General features: G+C 43.6%; 1 protein-coding gene across 7 annotated transcripts in view; it reads right to left on the bottom strand.

Moving 5' to 3' along the window:
- The window catches only part of FRY (FRY microtubule binding protein), a 267,714-nt gene that overhangs the window by 202,107 nt on the left and 48,235 nt on the right, over positions 1-17,372 (bottom strand). For 4 of the 7 annotated variants that reach the window (XM_048492640.1, XM_048492643.1, XM_048492642.1 and 1 more), the window contains exon 1: positions 10,226-10,510. The exons of 2 other annotated variants lie outside the window; for them this stretch is intronic. In XM_048492640.1, the coding sequence (XP_048348597.1) occupies positions 10,226-10,430 (205 nt within the window). In that variant the 5' untranslated portion in view covers positions 10,431-10,510. Of the gene's footprint in view, positions 1-10,225; positions 10,512-17,372 lie in introns of those variants that run through there. One more of the 7 variants, XM_048492644.1, reaches the window with a different exon arrangement.

The raw sequence follows: 17,372 nt of genomic DNA, 5'->3' as shown, positions 1-17,372 counted from the left end.
ACAGACTTATCCGTTGAAAAATCCTGTTTTCTGAATTACAGTGATTTCCTGTTGTTTCCTTATCAATTTTTTTTACAGTAAAGTTTTGGGTGGGGGTTGGGCTCCTCATAGCATCCAGTTGGGATATACTAAATGTAAATACCCCAGCACTGGCAAGGCAAGCGAAGGAGTTTTCAGCACCTGATATTCCGGCATTGCCACTTGAAATGCAAATCAGCAACGTCACCTGAATTACTCAGGCAAAGGAGAATGTAGTTTTGAACCAGACCAACATGCCCATACACATTTTTCTTTTCACACTCAGCTTCTGTCGTTATCCAAAAAACAGTCTTTGAACATGCAAAACCAAGAATGCTATTTAAAAATCCTTTAAAAACTCAATATTTGTGAATTGTCATTGCCAAAACTTAAATTACAGGTATTGTAGTTTTGCCTCACCATTTTGCTTCGTTTTTGTTTGTAAGAAATGCGTTACTGTGCTGCCACCAAGCGGCATTACATAATAATCAAAGGTAAAAGAAGAACAATGGGGAAGAGTGATTAACTCCCATCTCTTCTACGCCTGGGCGACAAATTTATGTCAACATCAATGCATAATGAGGGCAGGATTGCAGCAGCTGTTGTTGTTCTCATAGAGAGCAATAACAGGCAGCTACGAAGCCATTTCTATTTGTTGTCTCCTTAACTGTCAAAGGGAACTGAAATATTTCCATTAAAAAAAGATTCCAGCCCACATACCCTTGGTTTGAATGACTTCTGGGAGACAAACAGATGCCCTAACAGGGAATCTTGCCATTGTTTTTAGTCCCAAATTGAAAGAGTCACACTCTGAATGCAAATATTCAAGGTAAGAACATAAGAAGCGCCCTGCTGGATCAGGTACTATACTTGATCTTAGCCGATAGGCCGAGAAAGTACCCCATCTAATCCAACATACTGTTCCCGAAGGGTCAACAAAAGAGGCCCTCATATTACCTGTTAGTATCATATAAAGAGGTTTGCTGCCTCTATATATGGAAGCTTCTTTTACTCATCATGCTAGTAATTATTGTTGAATCTATACTTCATGAATCTGCCTAAGCCCCTTTTTAAAGCCACTTATACTACAAGAAGAAGAGGAGAGGGAGTTTGGATTTATACCCCCCCCCCCTTCTCTCCTGTGAATCAGAGGGTCTTACAAACTCTTTTCTCTTCCCCCCCCTCCCCCCCTCAGACATCTTGTGAGGTAGGTGGGACTGAGAGAATTCTGAATGAACTGTGACTAGCCAAGCAGGCTTTGTGTGCAAAGAAACAAATCTAGGGGTGGGGGGTATTTTTTTCCACAAAACAATGCAATAATAAAAGGAAAATATTTAGAAAAAGAAAAACTACATGGATCGGCAATAACCATTATACTGAAGAAAAACTTCCACTTTTTTCTGCTATTTTCTGCTATTTCTTCTTTTTTCTAACTCTTTAATATATGTTGAAAAGTGATTTTAAAAGCTTAAAAAACCTGCTCAAGATATGCAGGGATACGACTGCCAACTCTGGACTGGGAAATTCCTGGAAATTTGGGGACAGAGTCTCAGGAGGGGAGGGAGTTCAACAGGATGTGATACCTTTGAGGACATATGGGGAACTGATCTCTATAGTATGGCATTATAAACTTCCGGCCTCATCTGGAGATTAGCAACCCTACACTATGACCTCTGCTTCAATTGTGAGCCTGTAAACACTGGACAGTGGCCATCACAGCCCCAGAACTCCATGGACATATAGTCTTGTGCTGTTAAGTCACTTCCTCCAACTACTCAGAAATTAGTTGGAAATACAGGAATGCACAGAATGCAATTCTCTAGTTTTTCAGGATTCAGGCGTCTCTGACCAGCCACTCAGTACATGTAAATGCACAGACAACATATAAGCATGCATGTACACACAAACAGGACAATATGAGAGAATGCAGAATGGAGGAGGGGGAAAAAGGTCCTTCCCTTGACTCCCACACTTAAAAATAGAAACCCTTATCTAGCACCCAGTCACACACAGGAGAAATGGGGAGGACATTTGGTAAATAAACCATGACTGTGTCTTCAAGCAGTAAGTAGTTAAATACATGGAACCATTATAAATGTCTTTTACCTGCACTCTACATTCCTTCTTTGTTCCTATTATAGGAAGTAATAAGAAAACATCTAGCTAATCCTCTATTAAGATCTACTATTTTATTTCCTCATAGCATTAATATAAAATAAACAATGCAGACTATTATGTAATACTATTATTATTTAACCTTGCATTATTGGATGCTTGCTAAGGCAGAAGTTTTAACAACACAGCCTGTTGCAACACAAAGCACCTCCGGGCCTGGCCTATAATTTTATGTGAAGTCACACACAACTTCATACTTGTAAATATTAACATTGTCTTGACGAAAAGGACAATGTTCCCCCTCTCTTTTTCAATTAGATTTATACTTGTGAATGTTGAACAACTTCATGAAAGAACTGTCCCCAACGCTGGAGTCTAGCAGGCCAATTAAGACAGCATTTATACTTGACTTCGTACCACTGATCTGCCTGTGACCTTCACTGGGGTATCTGGCAGGCCACTGCTAGGCACAGGCCCTCTATGATGTCCCACCCACTGGTGTAGTGGGGGGCATGATGGGGGTTAGAGTCCCAGGGGCAACTTCTTGGGGGGCACATTGCTGCCCTCCCCAGACAACTGCAACCCAGGCCCATTAGAAGCCAAAGCACAATTATAGGCCAGCTACTCTTTAATTCCACATTTGGAGTTTGACTGTGGGGTCAGGCATCTGGCCCCGATCTCCACATGGAGTTCACAGCAGTTTGGTACTGGCCTCTAACCCCTTAAACTGCAGTCTTCTGTTTGGCTCCACACCCCAAGCTCCACCTTTGGTCAGGTGGAGCTGGGGGGGAGGGGGCAGAGCCAACAGTATAAATGTAGAGGAGGACCGACTGTGTGCTCAGCCTGCAGCTTAGAGCTGGTTTCAAACTTGGCTAATGCCAAGTTCAAATGGCCCCTTGCTGCTTTGATCTCCATGTGGAGATCAGGAGTTGTTCGCCTCACATCTGACTTCCGTGTGAAGATGAGGGCAGGGTGAGCCAGGCTCTTTTCTCCCCCATCTCCATGTGGAGATCGGGTGGGGGAGCCTGGCTGGCCCTGCTTCCAACCTCCTCATGGACACTGGAAGAAGGGCAAGCCCTGCCCACTGGTGCTCAGGTGTGCTTCCCAATGCAGCGTGGTGCTGCTGAAGGGGGTTGTGGTGCCCAGGGCTCACCATGGGTGCCATTTTAGCAAGTTATGCCCTTGGTCCCACCAATCAAAGAAGCTCATCTGATGGGCACATAAAAAGAGTCTTTTTGGTGATGGCCCCATAGTTCTAAAACAACTTATTTGGGCAAATGTACCTGGCCCTTCACTTTTACTCTCCAGGAGGCAGTTTGGGACAGATTGATTTAGGACAGCATTTGACTAATTTAGTTTTTATTTATTGACAGTCCTGACTGAGATTTTATAGTATTTTATGTCCTTTTTATAATCATTATTTTATTTGCAATTTAATCTACAAAGTAGAAAGGCAACAAATAAATGTTTTTAATTAATTAATTATTAATTAATTAATCAGGACACACAACCAGAAGGATCTTTGGTCTGATCAAGTAAGGCTCTTATGTTAATTTGCCTAGACACTGGCAGGAAATGAAAATGTCTTGGCAAGTCCCCACTTTCTCTTCTGGCCTCAAATATTGACTCTTCAAGGAGTTTTCTCTAAGAATCAGGATGTTCAGAAATATCTGATTTAAACATTTATATCCTTCTCTTCTATAAGCTGAGAGCAGTTAGAAACAACAGTTTAAAAACTAATTTGACAACTAAAATCCAATAATAAGTACTGCAAAATCTCCTAATCCACAGTTTTTCTACTTAGATTCCAATAACATGTCATATTAACTCATAAAACCTGTGCCCCGCCACACTATTCAAAATATTCTTTAAAAAGCCATGTCTTACAAGCAGTGGTGGGATTCAGCAGGTTTGCATCACTTTGGCAAAACCGGTTGTTAAAATGGTGCTTGTAAACAACTAGTTGTTAAATTATTTGAATCCCACCACTGCTTGCAAGCCTTCCTAAAAGTTAAAAGTGTGGGAAGCTGATCGGTCTCCTAGGAGACCATTCCAGAGCTGTGGAACTATAGCAGAAAATTCCTGCCCTCTCACTGAAGTGATCTCAAGACGGAGGTGAAAGAAATGTTCCCCCAAGTCACACAAAAGTCTAAAAGGTGAAGAGGATGGATCAAGTCTAGCAATCTCTTTGATGTATTAGTAATCTATGTGTCAAGAATGTTTAAATCAGAAGAAGCATTCAAACATGCAAGTCATTTGGCTATACCTGAGAATTTCCTAGTTATATTGACTGTATGTTATTCAATAGTACCAGAGTTGCAACAGTACCAGGGTTGAAATAACAAACCAGTAAGCTGCTGCCTATCTAAATTCTATTTTTTGTATTACGAACAGGTAGGCGGAATAGCACGTAACTGAGGCCACTCACAGCCCAGAAAAGCAGAAATTGATGGGATACTAGAATAAGATAGTTTCTAGTATTTGCTGATGGAATAGATAGGTGTGATGCCCCCCTCTTACCAGGCCAGTGACATGGACTCAAGAGTTCTCAGAGCCCACAGGGCCTTCGCAAGTGGCCAATGAGGACCAGAGGGACCAGAGAGACCCTGGCACTGACAAGGTACCTGCCGACTTGTACTTGGATATACAACTACAAAACTGCTGACAATGTTCCATCTGTGCCAGAGTCCAACCAGCCACAGCCTGCAAGGGAGATGTCAACACAAGCTCTTGAGATACCAGGACTCTGCTGTGCAGAAAATGAACCCAGGACCCACTACCACTCCACAGGAATGGCAGCTGGGCCAAAGTAAGGCAAAGAAGGCAAAGTGACAGATTGGCTGCGTGCAACCCCCAGCATGAATCTCAAGCAGTGGTCTGAGAGCAGTGCTTCCTCATAGGATCCTGCCCAGAGGACAGTGTAGCCTCAGGAGCGGTAGCACCTGCCAACAGGGCAGCTGGGTCTAATTATCTCCCAGTCTACTTAAGTTGAGTCCTAAGAAGCCTGCCTTGAGGAATAAGCTAGGTAAATGTCTGGGGTCCACAGCTCCAAGCACACCCAGCCGCAACTCTGGGTTAGGAAATACCTGGAGCTTTGGGGGCAGAATTTAGGAAAGGTGGAGTTTGGGGGGAGGTCCTCAGTGCAGTATAATGTCACGGGGGGGGGGGGATTTAATGGGACACAATGCTGTAGAGTCCACCTTCCAAACCAACCATTTTCGCCAGGGGAACCCATCTCTGTAATCTGGAGACCAGTTGTAATTCCCGGATATCTCCAGCCACCACCTGGAGACTCCATCACGTTGCAATACTGGGGAGTTAGCGCAACTAAAACCAAATTTGCACCAATTTGCACCAATACACGCTGACAGTTACAAGACTAGATATCTTATATCCATGTTGTACACCGCCCTGAGCCCTTTGGGGGAGGGCGGTTTATAAACCCAAATAATAAATAAATAAATAAAATAACAACTTGAAAATACTTTACTATTATATACTTTACTACTATATACAAAGTGAATCTCTCGGTTTCAACACAATGTACAGTTGTGTGGGACTTATTCTTCAGTCTCCACTAAGTTTTTTTTTAAATAAAATGTCCAATCTTGTGGCTGCCAGCAGCCTGTATTGGTGAAAATTGCTCTAACTCACCTGGAGACTGGCAACCCCCCTACCCAAGACTAAGGGTCCAGTGCCCCTGCAAAGGCAACTTTTGAGCACAAGACAGTATGTGCGGGATATACAATTACAAAACGATTACCTGAATAACTGCTTGTTTCCTGGTTTCAAATGTTAATGGGTCATACTAAAAGCCTGTATTCATTCCTGTTTAGCAACCTAATTCCGAAAGCCCACACATTTTAAAGCCCTACCTGGGCCTTAATGCCCAAGATAATTCACAGGCTCAACAGGGGTGTAATAAAGTTTAACTCTTGCAGAGAGACAAATTAGGATTTCCACTTTAAAAGACAGATTGTTTTAATACCCTACTAGGAACAATCTATTAATTTTATTCAGGCTGTCCTTTAAGGAGTTCAGGCCAGCAGACATGGTTTTTCATCTTATCCACCTTATCCTCATAACAACCCTGTGATATATGTTAGGCTGAAAGACACTGACCCAAGGCCAACCTATGATCTTCATGGCTGAACAGAAATCTGAACCCAAGTCTCTCCAGTAGGGCTCCATAACCCACCTGAGGCCCCAACCCATTGATTAAAGACCACTGCTATAGAGGATCATGACCAATATCTTGGAAGGGCTGAAAAAATGCAAAAGTCTCCCTGCCACTGAGCAGCAGACTTAAGCCACCATTTTCAGTGGCTAAAGTCTGAACTGAAGATCACCGGCATATGGCAGCGAACAGCAGGAAGGTGGTAAACAGCCAGGAGGGAGCCGACTACAGTCAGCCCATCCCCCAGCCATGCCCCCAGACTGTCCCCGCTGCACCAATGGAGGTGGCACAGGTGCTGGAATGCTGGTGCCACAGTTAGCACTGGGGAGGGGCTGCGTGCTGGCGAAATCTCTTTCTGCCGGGATAAGTTCCCTGGGGAGGGCAAATCAACTGGGGAGGACATACCACTCCCACAGTGGATTCCTCCCCCTTCAGATGGGACTCACTGGCTGTCTCAGAAAGACAGCTGTCTCAGAAAGAGTGAAAAATCAGAAGTGGTTCACACACACTGAGGCTGATTCCGCATTGGCCAAAAACAGCGGTGTGAAAACGGTGTGAAAACAGTATAAACCCTTTTACACCGTTTTAAACCCTTTTACATCATTTTCACATCGTTTTCACACTGCTGTTTTTGGCCCATGAGGAATCAGCCTGAGTGCCTTCAGGATTTATCTTGGGACTTTTGTCTGAATCACACATATGCTACACAAAGTACACATGATCATACGAAGGACAGAAATAAGCTTTCTGTAAGGGATAGAAGACAGCAGTTACAGTTTTATTATCATTTATACATTTATTCATTGTTTATTGCACTTTACAGAATGCAAGACAGGTCCCTGCCCCTGCCACAATTCTACTAAACATTTATGTATTTTAAGACACTATTCAAATTTATGTATTTCCAACACACAATGTAAATCCATGTGGGGGAAAGTATGAGATTACATGGGCATTGTCATGTGACAATCACATCTGCTTCTGAGACTATGAAAAGAAAAACATTTTGAAAGGAACTCATTCACATTTTTCCATTGTTTTCAGGCCAAGCAGAAACAAAAAACCCAATTGTATGAACTACCATTTAACCAAAATTATATCTCTTGAGGAACCCCTCCCCCCCCCCCCCGAAATATACTGTATTTCAATTCTCTCATTGGAGGAGAAGTTGATTAAAAAAAATCCCACTTAAATATATAACTGCTAGATGAAGCTCTCAGTACAGCAGAGTGGTTCTGTGGTTCAAGAGGGAAATTTTTATCCGTTTTTTAAAAACCGTTGCATCTTCACAACACCACAGTGAAACTCATCACACATTTGTAAAGTAACTGCAGGGCGAATTAAGGTGGATGGAACAATAAACCCCATACACTGTCCATTCCCCAGCTTTTTCCACATAACACATACAGGTATATGCAGTGGTGGGATCCAAAAATTTTAGTAACAGGTTCCCATGGTGGTGGGATTCAAACAGTAGCGTAGCGCCAATGGGTTGGGCGGTGTAGTAGTGCACTGCTTCTAATTCCAGCAGTGCCAGAGGTAGAACGCTGGGGACGCTAACGGACTCAAGGCCTTGTTGGTCGTGACGCGACCCCACTCCTCATCCCCCCCCATGAGTCACTGGTCGTGAACTGCCTTTGGCTCAATCACTGGGCGCAGGGACAATGGTCTTGCCCCCAGGTGAGGATTAGGCCCAGACGCCGCGACGCCCTCTCTCCTCAAGACGTAGAGCTAAGATGAGATCATGCATCACCCGATGATCTCCCTCACCTCCCGCTCTCCCGGAACTCCCTCCAGTCCTCCCTCCTACACGCCTAACAGAGTAACAATGTGCTGCGCCAGGAACCGGCAGACGGGAGACTCGCTAGGAACACGGACCTCCGGTCTCCCGCTGCTGGCGATCTCCACCAGATGTTATCTCCGCGTCTCGTCTCGTTCTTACGCTGACCGCGTGGGTCGACTACAGGCGGGGCACGATGGGGGCGTGGCCGGACATTCCGGGGGCGGGGCATTAATAATTTCTCTGTTACTGTAAAAACTCTTACTGTAAAAAAAAAGTTCCTAATTTCCAGCTGGTATCTTTCTGTCCATAATTTAAACTCATTATAGCAAGTCCTATTGTCTACTGCCAACAGAAACAACTACTTCTCCTCTAATTGACTGCCTGTCAAATACTTAATACTTTCAAATACTTAATTTTGTTTCTAGAAATCAAAAGAAGGATACTTTCCTTAAACAAGGAACTTTATCATATTTCTAAAACATGTTTTTAAAACAGCCCAACAGGGAGAATTATCCCGTTTTCTACCTTCGCTAACCAGCCACATAGGAAACAACAGGACTTTATGATTTTTGGACCTAATGGAATTTCTAACGGAAAAGCAGACCCAATTAGTAACCCCCTCTCGGCACACACAAATAATTAGTAACCCACTCTTGGGAACTGGTGAGAACCTGCTGGATCCCACCTCTGCATACAGGTATATGTATGCAGGTTCAGTGCACAAGCCCCAAAAAACCACCAGCAGGTTCCTGCCCCTCCGCCCCAAGAATAATTGCTGAACAAGTTTAAAAAGAAATAAGAGAAAAGGAGAAAAAACAAAGGAGGTTCAAGGTTATTATAGAAATGATACTTTGTTTAAAAAGGAAAGTGAAAAATATAAACAAAGTTCCTGCAGAAATGCATTTAGAATGTTACAGTCAGCACTGCCCTCAGGAAGAGCTGGTTCAGGCACTAGGAAGTTTTAGAGAAATAGGCACACCCAGTCACCTGATATTAAGTACTGTAAGAAAAGGGTAGGTTAAGAATGTGTGTCATGTACACATTTTCCATGGTATTAGGACAGTGTTCCAAACAACATAAGAGATTAAACTTTTTTTAAAGCAGAAATTTCAAATGTCTAGGAAATCTCAAATGTCCTAGCAGGCCTTTTGAATGTTATATCTTTTTTTTTTTTACCTGCTTCAGTGTTCGCTAAAAGCACATCTGCTTCCATTTGAAACATTTTGAAGTAATGGCTTTATTTTGATAAATCTGACAGAGATAGCACCTTGGCCTAGTCGACATAGAGAAACAGGATTCTGGAGTATAACTTCACACAATTTCACTTTTTCGTAGCAGTAACATGTTGCATTGAAAAGTACTTTCACAAAATAAGAAAATAGATTCTTCACGTGGTATTTTTAGAACACACCATTAAAAGATCACGTTATTCTCACTGCAGAATAGATCTGACAAGTGATCAAATATATCTTCTGTTCCAAGCCCCTCTGGGGGCTCCCTAACCAGGTACAATCGGAAGTCTCATTTTCTTCAGTGGGGCTTGCTTCTAGCAAAGTGGTTAGAATTACAGCCTCAAGATTGTAAAGTAAATTATATGAAATCTACAGTTACTCTTGTTCCGAAATATCCATAAACTTGAAGGTCAAACTAAATCATTACTATCAACATTTTCTAGCTCCAGTGCAGAGCAGGAATCTAAAGCATGCATTTCAGAAGCATTTGTGTTAATCTGTGGTTAAGCGGAAACTACCAGTTCAGTACAGGAAAGATTTCTATATCCTCCCCTATGAAAAAACTTCAAATGAGATACTAAAATCATTAGAAAAAAGAACCTGTGTAGTGCTGTCAAACAGCAACAATACCTTTAAAAAATTTTTAAATATAAAATACATACTATACATAGCAAAAGTGCTTTTTGTGCAACTTCATCCAAGCGTTTACAAAATAAGAAGAGGTTTCTATTTCTGCAATTACCATAATATTATGTTAACCCTATTCTGCTATCCTAAAAATTTTAGACAGTGTACAAGCATCATTTAAAAAAACAACAACCCTAAAGATTCTTGACAGTCAATAATTTTTTTTCAAACATTAAAAAAAATGTTAAGAATGTATAGCTGGGCATGTCCTACCTGGAAAGAGAGGAGGTCTTTTTTTGGGCCGCCTGGGATGAATCGGTTCTAAATTCCTAATATTTCTCTGACATTTTCCTTTGAGGTCATTTCCTAGGAAGAGTTCCGACGGCAGACTACTCCGTCTCATTGATTTATAATCATGCTGGTATGAATTCAGTTTACATTTACTCCTAGAGTGAAGGTTGTTTTCATCAATTGCCATTATAGCACACACATTTGCAAAGCTGTCCCCGGCGTGGAAACAAAAGGGCAAAAAACAAGGAAGCTGAGCCAGAAGTTGACTGATGGAAACAGGCTCCAACAATTTTTTTGATGTTCTCATGCTTAGCAGAGCACTTGTTTGGTAAGTTTAGCAAGTGGATAGGCGTGGGCAAAAATAGGTGTAGAATTACCACAAAGCCCCTCCTTTCAAAAGTCAAACAGCCCAGGGGAGGAGATATAGTGAAATCATTAAAGCTAACAAACGTTTGTGAATGACTGGAAAGTTTTCAAGCAGACTAGAGCCAAACGTTGCTTTCAACAAGATATGGGACTGCCTGTTTCGCTGAAAACCTGGCTGCCTTAAGAAATTAATCTCCTAATTACCTTTAGGAGGGACATATTTGAATAAATATATATATTGCTAATAATTTGAAGCAAAGATTGTTTCTGGGAAGCAGGGCTTGGAATTTTTTGGGGCTTTGAAAGATGACAGCCACAGATGTGGGCAAATTATTAGGAGCTAAAACCATCAAACTACGACCACACAGCCTGGAAAACCCACAAAAGCCAGTGTGCTTTGAAACATAAGAGTTTTGGTAGGAAACTGACCATTTGTGCAGAAAGAAAAAGAACATTCTACGTAACAGAAAACAAGGATGGGATCAGAGGAAGCTATTTTAACAACCATGGTATAACATCAAGTGAGTGTGCTGTAAAGTCCAAGGCTGTTTCAATTCTGCTTGAAGTCAACAGGATTTACATATCTGCGAACAGGACTGCAGCCAGACTTTAACTTCTGATATAATATGATGTTTATTTTCACACCCACTTGTAGGCATGCTTACCCATGCTATTAAAAAAATTACCATCGGACTATCCCTGCACATTAATCACACAACAGTGGATGCTTCAGGGATAGGTCATAGCTCAGTGGTAGAACAATTGACACCAAAGTGTCATAGGTAATACAACAATATGCATGACTTGCATAATTAGCAAACAACTGTGCATAATATACAAGTCCAGTTGCTGGGAAATAGCAACCCTCAGTGTCAGCCAGGGTTGCTAGCTTTTAAACTGGTCCCTCTGGATGCTCCTATAAGGTCAGTTTCATCAGCAGCAATGATCAATCATACGTTAATTTATACTTCCACCTAATTAAAGCTTAAATTGCCAATTTCTACATATTTAACCACTATTTAACAGACAAGGCATTTTTTTTCCTGGCCAGTTAGAAATCGTACTCACAAGGTGTGAGTGTTCCCTACCTCACACTCTGCCATTGTGCCTTCCACACTCAGAACTGGGGAAAGTGGGATGCCAGCTGAGTACCACAGTGCCCGCCTTTCCTTCCTTGGAATAGCACTGTGCCTTCCTCACTAGCATTGTGTTCCCCAGTTTGTCTGTGATGCCTGTCTTTTATATCCCTCTGTGGTCTTATTCCCACCTCCCCTGCCCTTGAGGAGTCAATAACCCACCCCTGTCCATTCAGTCAATAGCCCATGCACCTGAGTCTGGCCTAGACTCACCTGTTTCCCTGCTCCAGGTTTGGCTTTTCAGTCACTTGCTGGCCGGCTTCCATAGGCGTTTCTGCACGGGCCATTGAGACCGACGTGGGGCCAGTAAAAACGCTGTTGTGGGGGGAAAGATCGCACAGCTCAATGAGCAAGTCTTTTGGAAAACACTGGCTTCCACTAGGTGCCAAGCAAATGGCACTGGGTGGAAACCGGAGTTTCCTCACACTGGCGCAGGTCCCTCTTACCTTGTCCCCCAGCCACTGTCGTTCTAGAGAGGCAAGGGAACACACCTTCTGGCTTCGGCCTGGAGGCATTGCCATGGCCACACTTCCAAAAATCCTGTTGTCAGTGATACCTGGCTAATGTGAGCTGTCCCAGCTTATTTTGCAATGGGGACTATTGACCTTATTAAGTCCTGCACAAGGCCTGCCAGTAGGGGAAGTAGTACTTCTATTGGGTCAGTTAGGGGATATTCCCCATCAGAGGCATAGCGGTGAGGGGGGTGTACGATGCACCGGGCAAGCACCCCTGTGGAGGTGTTCTGAGGGTGTGGCGTGGGATTCCAGGGGCGGGGTGGGACATTCCAGGGGCTTGGAGGGGCGCGGGGCACATGCGCACACACTGGGCACACTTCCCCCTCACTCTGTCCCTGTGCCCCATGAAGACAGGGTCAGGACCAGTGCAATGCAGCCTAAATATCTCCAGTGCGTACCAGGAAAATACCCAGAAGTGTGAAAAGGAAAAAAAGGGAAGGAGGAGGAAGAAGAGGAGTTTGGATTTATACCCCCCTTTTCTATCTTGTAAGGATATTCAAAGGGGTTTACAAACTCCTTTTCCCTTCCTCTCCCCACAACAGACACCTTGTGAGGTAGATGCGGCTGAGAGAGTTCCCAGCTGGAATGTAACAGTGGGGAAACAAATCTGGTTCACCAGATAAGACTCCGCCATTCTAATGAAGGGACGGGGAATCAAACCCAGTTCACCAGATTGGAGAACACCTGCTCTTAACCACTACACCACACTGGGTAGAGATGTTTACACAGCTATTGAGGATTTGGGTCCCAAAGCAGGTAATTGATGGGCTTTCAGTTGAGGATTTTTCCATTGTATGCAGAGAAATGCAAAATCAAGGAAAAGGAAGAGTCCCAAGTGCAGGGCACTGTCACCCCTACTGCACCACCTAAAGAAGAATGTCCACCAGATAATCAATGGCATCAAAATATGGCCTGGACACTCCCTGCCCTAAGGAATAGGACAAGGCGGATCTCCAGGATCAAGGTTAATAAAGGAAGCCATACCTGAGGACTTTTGTCTGTATCTTTTGTTAGCCACTTACTGGGATAACAGAAATATACAAAGAGGACTTGCCCTGTTGGATACTGGGGTTGAGGTGACATTGATATATAGTAACCCTGACAAACATGGAGGAAGACTGTATATCAATGCTTTTGGGGGTGGGGAAGAATTGGCCACACAAGTATGGGTGTGGTTTGGCCTAAGAAATTCTGCCCCTTTTTAGGCAACAGTATTGATTACCAAGGTCTCAGAATATATTACAGAAACTGATTTGCTGCAAGGATGAGAGGTTGGCACCTCAATAGGATGACTTTCCTTGGGGATACAGAGCATGGTGGTTGGCTGAGCGAAGGGGACCCTACTAAAAATTTTGCCTCTCCCTACTTGGTCACTATTTGAGAATACTGGCTCCCATGAGGACATATAGAAGTTTCTGAAACTATTGCCAGAGGTCAGCATCATCCAGCCTGCCATGTCACCTTTCAATTCTCCTGTTAGGAAATAGTATAGGAGTTGTACATGATGGCAGACTATTGCTAGCTGACCTTCAGACACAGCAACTCTACTGGAGCATAAAGAAGAGAATGTAGCCTGTTGGCATGCTGTTATAGATTTGGTTAATGCTTTCTTCTCAATCCCTATAGCTCCTGAGTCACAGGACTATTTTCCTTTCATCCGGGGGGCACCAGTACACCTTTCAAGTTCACGCCAGTGATATGCATAGTGTTACCTTGTGCCATGGGATAGAAGCTCAGGATTTAGAACAAGCTGTGCTTAGCCTCTCTATATACTTGGCTCATTTTATTGATGAAGTCGTACCATCTGGGCCATCACAGTAACAGGTTGCAAAGGGCCTACCCACATTGTGTTCCAGTCTCAGAAGTCACCAGATGCTGCTTAGAGATATACTGTTTGACCCAGGGGGTCTGGGTGAAAGAGCTACCACCAGAGGATTGGAGATATACTCAATTTGACTCAGGTGGGCTAAATGCAACAGGCTACCATCAGAAGATCATCTTTCACACCATGTACAACCTAGCCCCTAACTGGAGAATCTGGGACATTCTGACTGTAAAGCAGATGATACCATCACTGAGCTACAGCCCTGTGTTTAACCAAACATCTTTAAGTTGCTGAAAGGCGCAGTATAAAGAAACCACAAAGTTCTTAAGTCTGTTTGTTTGATAGGGAAGATACGCCTTAATGTTCTGCTGAAATTTCTGCATCACCTGTTAAGTCAAACAGTTCTAAATTTTGTTAAGGATTTGTTATTTAATCGCCAACGTGTCATTGACAAAATTCTATTCACTTGAAAGGATTAATGAAAACAAAACTTGGATCTCACTTCAGCGTATCATTCTCTGCAGGCCAACAATCAAATCTTGGTTAGATAAGTATCAACCTCCCATTAAGGAGTTGGTTCATGGCCATCAGGCATAAGGATCTCATTGAATGTATGTCTGAGATGCTGTTTTTATGTGCTAATGATTCACTTATAACTTGGTGGGCAATCAGTTATGACGTTGCATACTTAATAGACAGGTTAAACTTTAAAAACTACTGGTTTCGACAATGCTATCATTCCATTGCTGGTAATCACACTTTAAATGCTATATATTATATTAGTTCAGAAGCCATGAAAACTTTGTTATCCAGCAGTAATCATTGTGGGCATGTCCTTGTTGCCTGACAACTGTGTAGCCTGAAGTTTCAACTACTCACTCTGAAAAATATTGCACCAGTTGTCTCTCAATCTTGTGAGGGAAAGGCTGTTTTTAAATGTCACCACAGTTGCTATAAATAAATACCTGGGTTTCAGACTTTTCTGTAAACACCATATGATCCTGGAGACTAAATTCCCTTTTATAAATGTGTCAATTTATAAAAATTGTTAATATGTTAATGATAACATACATGTTTCGCTTTTCCTTCAATTTTTTTTGTCCGATAATTTAGATTTATATATATACATTTGTTCCCTGAAGTTCTCAAGGATTATAATCAATGTAGTTTTCTGTCTACTCATAATAGCCTTGTAAAGTGGGAGATATTCAAGGCTTAGCCGGAGAATCCTATATCCAGAGTACATTCTGTAACAATGGGTTGTCACATAACCAAAGATCATAAGTCTGTTCCCTTAGAGGCACCAGGTTTTCAGAGACTTCTGCTGGCACTGTGACATCACTTCTGGTCCTGAAAGTGTTGTCACCATGTTGGAAGACACTCTAGAATTTACCCAGAAATCTGTGGTTTAGTCCAGAAGTGAGGGTGGGAAGTTGGTGTAACACCTACAATTTGAAGGCCTGGCAGCCAGATTATTTTTTAAATACTGGAGGCCAATTGTGGTCATGGAATGTACAGGATATAATGCAAGACTTTCTGGACAGCTTACTCCCTTTTCGACCACAGCCTGAACAAATTAGTTTCTGCCCCCAAGCTACCCAGACAAACTGCGTGTTCCAGAACTGAAAGAGAAGGTATAAGGCTAGCACCACTGTGAAGGCTAGAAGGCTAATGCAACTGAAACCATCCATCCTTTCTCTATCAAGCTATTGTTAAGAGCTTGAAGTCTCATTATTGTGAGTGGGCCAATTGTAAACTGGCCTAGCTAGAGCCCATGAAAAAAGGAATGCTCATGTTTTTTAACAGATGTAGATATTACTTCAGTGGGTTCAAGTGTCAGTTGATAGTTCTATCCAAGTACCTATCAGGGCTTAGGGACAGGTATATGTTGTGTGTGACCCATCTCTACCTAGCAAGGATGCAGGTAAGAGGGGGTTCTTAGGTTCAAACCCCCGCATTGCATGTCCAAAGCTCCGCCCCCCCATTTGTGGTTTTTTTGTATTTTTAGTGGGTTTTTTGGTTTTTGGCCTGCAGGGGGCACTGTTTTTAAGATAGCAGCACCAAAATTGTAGGGATTTTTTGGGAGACTCTCCTGATGATTCTACCCAGGTTTGTTGAAGTTTGGTTCAGGGGGTCCAAAGTTATGGACTACCAAAGGGGGTGCCCCATCCCCCATTGTTTCCAATGGGAGCTAATAGAAGATGGGGGCTACATCTTTGAGGGTTCATAACTTTGAACCCCCTGAACCAAACTTCACCAAACCTGGGTGGTATCATTAGGAGAGTCTCCTAAAGATACTCTGAAAGTTTGGTGCTGCTAGCTTAACAATTGCACGCCTGACAGCAGGCATACTCCACATTTCCCCAGATTCTCCTTTTAAATCCACCCCCTTTGGCATGGATTTAAAGGGAGAATGTGAGGTCCCCAGTTTAAACATTGAAAGTGGTGCTGTTTCAGGGTGGGGGATAATCCACCCCCAAACAGCATCACTTTCAATGTTGTTTTAACTGGGGACCCCAGATTCTCCCTTTAAGGGGGACTTAAAAGGAGAATTTGGGCTCTCTAGTTTAAACACCATTGAAAGTGATGCTGTTTGGCATGGATTCGAACATCAGAGTGGATGCCCATGGGGGTGGGGGTGCACAAAACTCAGATTTTGCACCAGGCTCCATTTTCCCTAGCTTCGCTTTGCCCAGAGGGGAGGGCAGATGGGGCTGCCAGCTGGGAGCCCAGTTGGTGTGGGGGCAGGGGAGGGCGGGGCAGGGGAGTCTGTCATCCCCGGCCTAAGGAGAGCTGCTTTTATAAGCACTGAGTCCAGGGGTGGGGCTTGGGGAGGCATGGCCACACCCCCAGGGGTAGGTGGTGTAGTAGTGCACTGCCGACCCAGCAGTGCCGTAGTGGAACGTTGGGACGCCAGCGGACCTGCGGCCTTGCCGGTCGCATCGCACCCCCACTCCTCATCCCCCCATGAGTCACAGGTCATGAACTGTCTGGCTCAATCACCGGGCGCAGGGACAATGGTCTTGCCCCCAGGTGAGGATTAGGCTCAGACGCGTACGCTCCTCTCCGCACGTAGCCAGATGAGATCATACATCACATGATGATCTCCCGACCTCCCGCTCTCCCGGAACTCCCCCCAGTCCTCCCTCCTACACGCCCCCAATAGAGTAACAATAAAAGGTGCCAGGAACCGGCAGACGGGAGACTCGCTAGGAACACGGACCTCCGGTCTCCCGCTGCTGGCGATCTCCACCAGATGTTATCTCCGCGTCTCGTCTCGTTCTTAC

Source organism: Sphaerodactylus townsendi, linkage group LG04, assembly GCF_021028975.2.
Source record: "Sphaerodactylus townsendi isolate TG3544 linkage group LG04, MPM_Stown_v2.3, whole genome shotgun sequence".
NCBI lineage: Eukaryota > Metazoa > Chordata > Lepidosauria > Squamata > Sphaerodactylidae > Sphaerodactylus > Sphaerodactylus townsendi.
This window is presented reverse-complemented; position numbering and strand designations above follow the sequence as displayed.